Genomic DNA, 8685 nt, shown 5'->3' on the forward strand with positions numbered 1-8685 from the left:
CCGTCATTGTTGTTTGGCGGGTCCGGGCTGGGGATTCGAACCCGCCACCTTAGGTGTACGTGGCTGGCGCCTTAGCCGGTTGAGCTATAGGCGTCGAGCCTAGTATCTTTCTTAAGATCACAGAAATGAACAGTTGGATGTTTTTCTTTTTTTTCTTTCAGCAATGAATGGAGAGTGTTTTCTGGCAATGAGTTGGGGGCCCTCCTGGGTTGGTGGCTCTTTACTTCCTGGAAAGAAAAGAACCAGGACCGCAGTGCCCTCAAAGACACATACATGTTATCCAGCACTGTCTCCTCCAAAATCCTGCGGGCCATCGCCTTAAAGGAGGGTTTTCACTTTGAGGTGAGGTGTTCGTGGCCTTGCTCATTTTCCATTCATTTGCTCTGTAGAAGGTGTAAGGCATTGCTTAATTCTTTTGGATTATTCCTCAGGAAACATTAACTGGCTTTAAGTGGATGGGAAACAGAGCCAAACAGCTAATAGACCAGGGGAAAACCGTCTTATTTGCCTTTGAAGAAGCTATAGGTAAGAAAATGAGGATCATAACATCTGTTAATATGCAGAGTGTACGTAAATGAGAAAAAGGTTTGGATTTCAGTTTAGAAGATCCACAGTGTAACAGGAACACTCAATTTACTTTGCTTACAAACTGGCATCTCAGATTTCTTTTTCAGGAAAAGGTAATGTCTTGGGACACAATTATAAAAAGGACTTCACCTGACAAATGCAAACAGGGTGACCTAATTCTTTTTTTTGAGACAGAGCCTCAAGCTGTCCCTCTGGGTAGAGTGCAGTGGCATCGTAGTTCACAGCAACCTCCAACTCCTGGGCTCAAGCGAGTCTCCTGCCTCAGCCTCCCAAGTAGCTGGGACCACAGGTACCCACCACAATGCCTGGCTATTTTTTGGTTGCAGCCATGATTGTTGTTTGGTGGGCCCAGGCTGGAATCGAACCCGCCACCTTAGGTGTATGTGGCTGGTGCCTTAGCCACTTGAGCCACAGGTGCTGAGCCAGGGTGACCTAATTCTTTGTACCCTCAATGAATCCAAAACAATAAATAAAAATAAAGAAATAAGGCTCAGCACCTTTAGCTCAAGCAGCTAAGTTGCCAGCCACATACACCTGAGCTGGCGAGTTTGAATCCAGCCCGGGCCCACCAAACAACAATGACAACTATAACCAAAAAATAGCCAGGCATTGTGGTGGGTGCCTGTAGTCTCAGCTACTTGGGAGGCTGAGGCAAGAGAATCACTTAAGCCTAGGAGTTGCTATGAGCTGTGATGCCACAGCACTCTACCCAGGGTGACAGCTTGAGGCTTTGTCTCAGAAAAATAAAATAAAATAAAGAAATAATAAAATTATTAAAAAAGAATATCCTGCAAATAATCAAGCCATTAACATAAGAATCCTTTGCCCAAATGATAGTAACACCAATCGAGGCAGCGTGACTGAAAAACTCTTGTCTAAAACTGTTGACATAAATGAGCAGAAAGGAAACCTAGCTACAGAAATTTGAAATTCATGTTTGTGCCATGAGTTTTTTTAGCTATTAATTTAGTAAAAACTAATATGCATTAAGTTAACTTATATTTATCTGCATATTCCCTGCAGCACACCTGATTTAACTCATTGGGTAAAGTATACCAGCTCAGTTCGCTTTTGGTTGTCAGATTTGTCTTTCTGTAGCTTTTTAGCATTTTTTCTTGGAGAGAGGGGAAAATGGGGGTGGGGAGAGAGAAAAGGAATGAGAGAATGGCATGGCATCTCAAAAGAAAGCAAGGGAGAATGGCCACCACTTTCTAGTTTTTTAAAAAAAGATTTTCTTACATTTGTTTATCAAATATTAATTGCATATCTGTTATTCAGTGACTCTGGAAGAAATGAATGCAACTGACCTTAGCCCACAGCAGCTTCTGTAGACCCAGAAGTAACTGCACAAGTGTAGGCCAGGTGTGGAGATGAACAGTGTCGCTAATGAGGACTGTTGGGATTCAGTGATGAGTTATACAGTATATTGAATAGAACAACTGGAAAGAATCGCATGTGAGCTGGAGAGACTTGAAGGAAATCTAGTGAATGAGTCCCATTTGGCCCGGAGCGAAAACCTTTTTTGCAAGTTCAACAAATATTTCTTGAAGGCCTTTTACAAGTACATAGTAGGCCCTAGGCTAAATTCTTCAGCATAAGATGACAGAGGAGAAGCCTGCATACACTCAACAGAGTACACCTCTGATCCACAGCAGCCAGGATGCCCACGCAGGTGTTAGACACAGGATGTTAGTACAGGATGCCTGTCTTGAGGGTGTATGTGTGACGTGTTTTGCAGGGTATATGTGCTGCCCTTTCGTTCTGGACAAAGATGGAGTCAGCGCCGCTGTCATCAGCGCGGAGTTGGCCAGCTTTCTAGCAACCAAGAATTTGTCTTTGTCTCAGCAGCTGAAGGCCATCTATATGGAGTAAGTTGCTATTGACTCTTTGATTGAAGGGATATTTTTAAATGTTTTATTATGTTCTTGTGCATAAGGTACTAATATGCTTTTACTTTGGTGATGAATTTTGTTTCTTTTGAAGACTAAGAGATCACCCCTTCCTTCTAATCACTACTTAATAGTGATTACCATTTGCAGTTGCATTAATTCTTAACAAGTGGGAATATTAGTTGCAGAAATGACTAATTGAAGAATGTGATTTTAAGTGTTTAATATGAAAAAAATGCAGTGTATTTGTAATGTATCTACTCAGTCTTTGTAGCGTCACTTAGACTTGCCTGTGTAACACAAACGCCTCCAGAGACTACAAAAATCAGTAAGTGTGGCTCAGCTCCTGTGGCTCAAGTGGCTAAGACGCCAGCCACATACACCCAAGGTGGTGGGTTCAAATCCAGCCCGGGCCCGCCAAACAACAATGATAGCTGCAACCAAAAAATAGCCGGGCGTTGTGGCGGGAGCCTGTAGTCCCAGCTACTTGGGAGGCAGAGGCAGGAGACTCGCTTGAGCCCAGGAGTTGGAGGTTGCTGTGAGCAGTGAAGCCATGGCACTCTACCCAGGGGACAGCTTGAGGCTCTGTCTCAAAAAAAAAAAAAAAAAAAAAAAAAATCAGTAAGTGTGATGGGGCTGTGTTCCAGTAAAACTTTAATTTACAAATGCAGGCACAAGTCTGGGCTATCATTTTGTGAACCAGGCGTAGATTGTTGGACCTCTTTTTTTGATGCTGACTTATTCCTTTGAAGTTATGATTATTTGTTTCATTTATTTTAGAATACACTGGTCAATACACATGTCCTGGGTTCATTCTCTGGAATTATTTTTTCCTAATGCTGCACAAATTTGTGTTTTTTTTTAAATAGGTATGGCTACCATATTACCAAAGCTTCCTATTTTATCTGCCATGATCAAGACATCATTAAAAAATTATTTGATAACCTCAGAAACTATGACGGAAAAAACAATTATCCAAAAACTTGTGGCAAATTTGGTATTTCTGCCATCAGGGACCTTACCACTGGCTATGATGACAGCCAGCCTGATAAAAAAGCTGTAAGTAATGTTTATTCTTTTCAGCTGAGCTCTTTTTCTGTTGCCCTTTTTAAAAATAATTTGAATAAGTTGACTTATTTAATTGTCTAATTACTTGAAGCAGATTTTAGGCACTTAGGCATGATGATAAATAAGCTATAAACACATAGAAGGTGGGAGGCGTCTATGGCTCAAAGTAGTAGGGCGCTGGCCCCATATACCGCAGGTGGCGGGTTCAAGCCTGGCCCCAGCCAAAAACTTCAAAAAAAAAGAAGAGAAAGAAATCCATGGAAGGGCCAGGTGTGGGGGCTCAGACCTGTAATTCCTACACTCTGGGAGGCCAAGGTGGGTTGATCTCACTTGAGCTCAGGAGTTTAAGACCAGCTTAAGCAAGAGCCCATCTCTACTAAAAATAGAAAAGCTAGCCAGACATGGTGGCAGGTGCCTGTAGTCCCAGCTACTCGGGAGGCTGAGGCAAGAAGACCTACTGAGCCCAAGAATTTGAGGTTGCTGTAGGCTATATAGTCATAGTAATCTACCCAGAACAACCGAGTAAGACCCTATGTCAAAAAAGGGAAAAAAAAAAAATATATATATATATATATACATATATGTATGTATGTATGTATGTGTGTGTGTGTGTATGTGCATGGAAAGTTAAAAATCGTGGGCAGGAACTAAAAGAGATGTTACTAGTTATCTAAGCCAACACTGTCATTTAACACCTTGGGAAATTAGTACACAGAAGTGCAGAACTTGTCTGTCTGTGTTCCCACAGCATGCTGGTGATGGTCCAAAAAGAATCTGGGTTTTTTGACACAGAGTCCAGCTTTTTCTCCATGTCAGCAGTTCTCACCGTGGAGTGAGCATGTCACCTAGAAGCTGGTTCCAGCAGACGGCTGGCACCCAGCCCAGGAGATTCTGATTGAGCAGGGCTGGGTGGGTGCCAAGCATTTGCATTTCTGACAAGTTCCCAAGTGCTGCTGCTACAGCTGGTCCTCACTTTGAGAACCTATTGGGTGGCTCACTCCTGTAATCACAGCACTCTGGGAGGCTGAAGGTGGATCCCTTGAGCTTAGGAGTTTGAGACCAGCATGAGCTAGAGCAAGACCCAGTCTCTACCAAAAATAGAAAAACTAGCGGAGCATTGTGTTGGGAGCCTATAGTCCAGCTACTTGGGAGGCTGAGGCAAGAGGATCGCTTGAACCCAAGAGTTGTAGGTTGCTGTAAGTATGAGGCCACGGCACTCTACCCAGGGCTGCAGAGACTGTCCCCCATCCCCCACCCCCAGAAAAAGAGAGAACCTGTTTGCTTTCTAGTTAGTTTTACCCCAGGAGTGTCCAACTTGTGGTCCTTAAGGCCACACGTAGGTTATTTGAAGCCTATTTTGTTTATCTGTAGTGTCCAATGTTGTAAAAAGTATGCGTGGACCTTTTTTCTTTGTTTATCAGCTTTCTTTAGTGTTTGTGTATTTAACGTGTTGTGCAAGAAAACTCTTATGCTTCCAATGTGTAGCAAAAAAAACCACTTAGAATCTACCCTCCCAGCAATGTTTAAGTGTATGATACATTGTTATTAACTATGTTACTGTGTAGTACAATAGACCTCTTGAACTTATTCCTCCTAATTTATCAAACTGAAACTTTGTATCCTTTAACCAACATCTCCCCAGTTTCTCCCCCCACCACCTCGTCCCCCAACCCGGAGCCCCTGCTAACCACCATTCTTTTTTATATTCCACAATGTATGATTAAATCATGTGGTATTTGCTTTTCTGTGCTTGGCTTAATCACTTGCCTTAATGTCCTCTTGGTTTATCTGTGGTGTCATAAATGATAGGATTGCACCTTCTTTAAGGCTGAATAGTATTTCATTTGGCTCATTTACCACATTTTCATAAATGGTTATTATCATTTGGTATTTCATTCATATGGAGTACATATGATTTTCTGATTTCCCAAAAAATGTTCTTCTTTTCTAACCAATATATTTGTTTGGCATTTGTTTTCCCTTTTATGCCAGGGGAAAATATTGGTTAGGCCAGAAGACTATATGTTACTGTTTAAATTTATAATATGTATAAATTCCTAGGTTCTTCCTACTAGTAAAAGCAGCCAGATGATCACCTTTACCTTTGCTAATGGAGGTGTGGCCACCATGCGAACCAGCGGGACAGAGCCCAAAATCAAATACTATGCGGAACTGTGTGCCCCTCCTGGAAACAGGTATGACATGGGTGGCAGCTGGCCTGATTTGTATTCCTCAAATGTTCTAACTGGTTATTCAAATGCTAAGTAAAATGTTTCATCTTTCCACTATATAGTTTAATTAGAAATACTGTTTCAGAACCTGTGACAATACTGTAGTGTTAACAGCTGCTGTGAGCGTACAGTGGTAAGAGGGCTTACTTCTTCATTACTTCTGTCCTAACTTTCTTTGAAATTCCTAAGTTTAGTAAGAGTAATACTTTTCACTGGTGGCTAGCATCAGTGAGGTTTTCTCTTTTTCTCAAACTGCAGGCTTTCTGTGTCTCTAATAAAGTAAATTAAAATCCATTCCACATGCATTCAGCAAGTATCTTTGAGCCCCCATTGTAAAAAGGCTGTGTGAAGTCCCAGGGAGTATAAGGGATCTCATTGGAAACAATCCTTGCTGCCAAAGAGCCATGGGCTAGGAGCTTCAAGTCACATTTCTGTGACCTTGGTAAAGAGTCTGAGTTGGGGGTGGCACCTGTGGCCCAGTGGGTAGAGTGCCGGCCCCACATACTGGAGGTGGTGGGTTCAAACCCAGCCCCGACCAAAAACTGCAAATTAATTAATTAAATTAAATTAAATTAAACAAACAAAAAAAAGAGTCTGAGTTGGGGGTGGTGCCTGTGGCTCAGTGGGTAGGGTGTCGGCCCTATATACCGAGGGTGGCAAGTTTGAACTCAGCCCTGGCCAAACTGCAACAAAAAAATAGCTGGGTATTGTGGTGGGCGCCTGTAGTTCCAGCTACTTGGGTGGCTGAGGCAAGAGAATTGCCTAAAGGAGTTGGAGGTTGCTGTGAGCTGTGATGCCCTAGCACTCTACTGAGGGCGAGAAAGTGATACTCTGTCTCTAAAAAAAAAGAGTTCGAGTTGGTCACTCTCCAGCAACCTTAACATTTTAAACTTTCACAGCCTCAGTCCATATACTTAGCACCTGTAAATATGACATTGCACCCCTGTCTGAAAATATCTAATGCTCAGTTAATCAACACTTCCCTATTCAGAATACAGGTGGAAATCAGAAAAAGAATTGTTTTTAAAGGTGAATTAAATCAGTGCTGTCCAAGAGAAAATGGAAGCCACAAAATTTTCTACTTGTCATAGTTTAAGAGTGAAAAGAAACAGGTGAAATTAGTTTCAATAATATATATTATTAACCTAGTTTATCTAAAATATTACATGTAACCGTGTAAAAGATTATTTTTATTGTTATTATTATTTTTTTGACAGTCTCACTATGTCACCTTTGGTAGAGTGCTGTGGCGTCACAGCTCACAGCAACCTCAAACTCTTGGGCTTAAGAGATTCTCTTGCCTCAGCCTGCCAAGTAGCTAGGACTACAGGTACCTATCACAACACCCTGCTATTTTTTTTTATTGCAGTTGTCATTGTTGTTTAGCTGGTGTGGGCCAGGTTTGAACCCCCCAACATTAGTGTATGTGGCTGGTGCCATAACCACTGTGCTATGGCGCCAAGCCAAGGTAAAAGATTATTAATGAGGTATTTTAATTCTTTGTTGGCTTGGCGCCTGTGGCTCAAGTGGCTAAGGCGCCAGCCACATAAACCTAAGGTGGTGGGTTCGAATCCAGCCCAGGCCTACCAAACAACAATGATGGCTGCAACCAAAAAATAGCTGGGCGTTGTGGCGGGCACCTGTGGTCCCAGCTACTTGGGAGGTGAAGGCAGGAGACTCACTTGAGCCCAGGAGTTGGAGGTTGCTGTGAGCTGCGTTGCCACAGCACTCTACCCATGAGGACAGCTTGAGGCTCTGTCTCAAAAAAAAAAAAAAAAAATTCTTTGTTTTCCACAGAAAAACAAACAGACTTCTAAGTCCCCCCAGATCCATTTCATATTTTATACTTACAGGATTTCTCAGTTTGAATGCTAAATTTTTATTAGAAATACTTGACTGTATTTAGAGTTTATAAAATTTTGAGTAGAAAAAAGGTTTTGTTACCCAAGGTGTTCCAAACACTTAACACTTAAGTTTCCCAATAACTGAATCAAGTGTCAGTTTTTAAAATTTGAATTTTAATGAACTAAACATTAACACAATTTAAAATTTATTTCCTCAGTACCACTAGCCACACTTCAAGTACTCGGTAGTGGCTAATGGTTGCTGCAACAGACAGCTCCAGTCTAGGTAATTGTGACAACATAGAAAGACAAAAGCTTTGCTCATAGAGAAGATTTTCCAGGCCAGGAGCAGTGGCTCATGCCTTTAACTCTAGCACTTTGGGAGTCTGAGATGGGAGAATTTTGAGCCCAGGAGTTTGAGACAACCTGGGCAATATAGAGATACTACATGTCTTAAAAAAAAGAATAATAATTTAAAAAATCAGCCAGGCATGGTAGTGTAGTCTTAGCTATTTGGGAGGCTAAGGTGGGAGGATTGCCTGAGCCCAGCCATTTGAGGTTGCAATAAGCTATGATCATACCTCTGAACTCCAGCCTGGATGACACAGTGAGACCTCATCTCTAAAATAAATTATTTTAAATGAAAGCAAAGTTTTTCCAGACTTGTGAACCGAATTTTGAATTATCTGGTTATAAATGTAGAGGAACTGCTAAACTAGTAGCTGATTAAGTGGAGCAAATTAGAGGAAGAGGGAAAGAACTAACAGTTAGGCAAGGAGAGATGACTGCTGAGAGCAAAGAAGGAAACACAGAGCAAGCCAAAACTAAACCTGGACATAGGACACTCACCAGGCCAGGAGTTTATCCTGAGGGAAACAGCATTCCACACCCAAATAATGTGCCCTGAGGCTCAGCGCCTGTGGCTCAAGTGGCTCTGGCGCCAGCCACATACACCTAAGGTGGCACGTTTAAATCCATCCTGGCCCGCCAAACAACAATGACGGCTGCAACCAAAAAATAGCCGGGCGTTGTGGCGGGTGCCTGTGGTCCCAGCTACTTGGGAGG

At 42.2% G+C, this 8685-nt stretch overlaps 1 protein-coding gene across 2 annotated transcripts in view; it reads left to right on the top strand.

Annotated features, from left to right (window-relative positions):
* The window catches only part of PGM2 (phosphoglucomutase 2), a 36259-nt gene that overhangs the window by 21216 nt on the left and 6358 nt on the right, over window positions 1-8685 (top strand). For both annotated transcript variants that reach the window (XM_012812643.2, XM_023507994.1), the window contains exons 9-13: window positions 162-342; window positions 432-525; window positions 2327-2456; window positions 3347-3536; window positions 5607-5740. In XM_012812643.2, the coding sequence (XP_012668097.1) occupies window positions 162-342; window positions 432-525; window positions 2327-2456; window positions 3347-3536; window positions 5607-5740 (729 nt within the window). The remainder of the gene's footprint in view (window positions 1-161; window positions 343-431; window positions 526-2326; window positions 2457-3346; window positions 3537-5606; window positions 5741-8685) is intronic.

Source organism: Otolemur garnettii, unplaced genomic scaffold (assembly GCF_000181295.1).
Source record: "Otolemur garnettii isolate 467f Iridium unplaced genomic scaffold, OtoGar3 scaffold00214, whole genome shotgun sequence".
Taxonomy (NCBI): domain Eukaryota; kingdom Metazoa; phylum Chordata; class Mammalia; order Primates; family Galagidae; genus Otolemur; species Otolemur garnettii.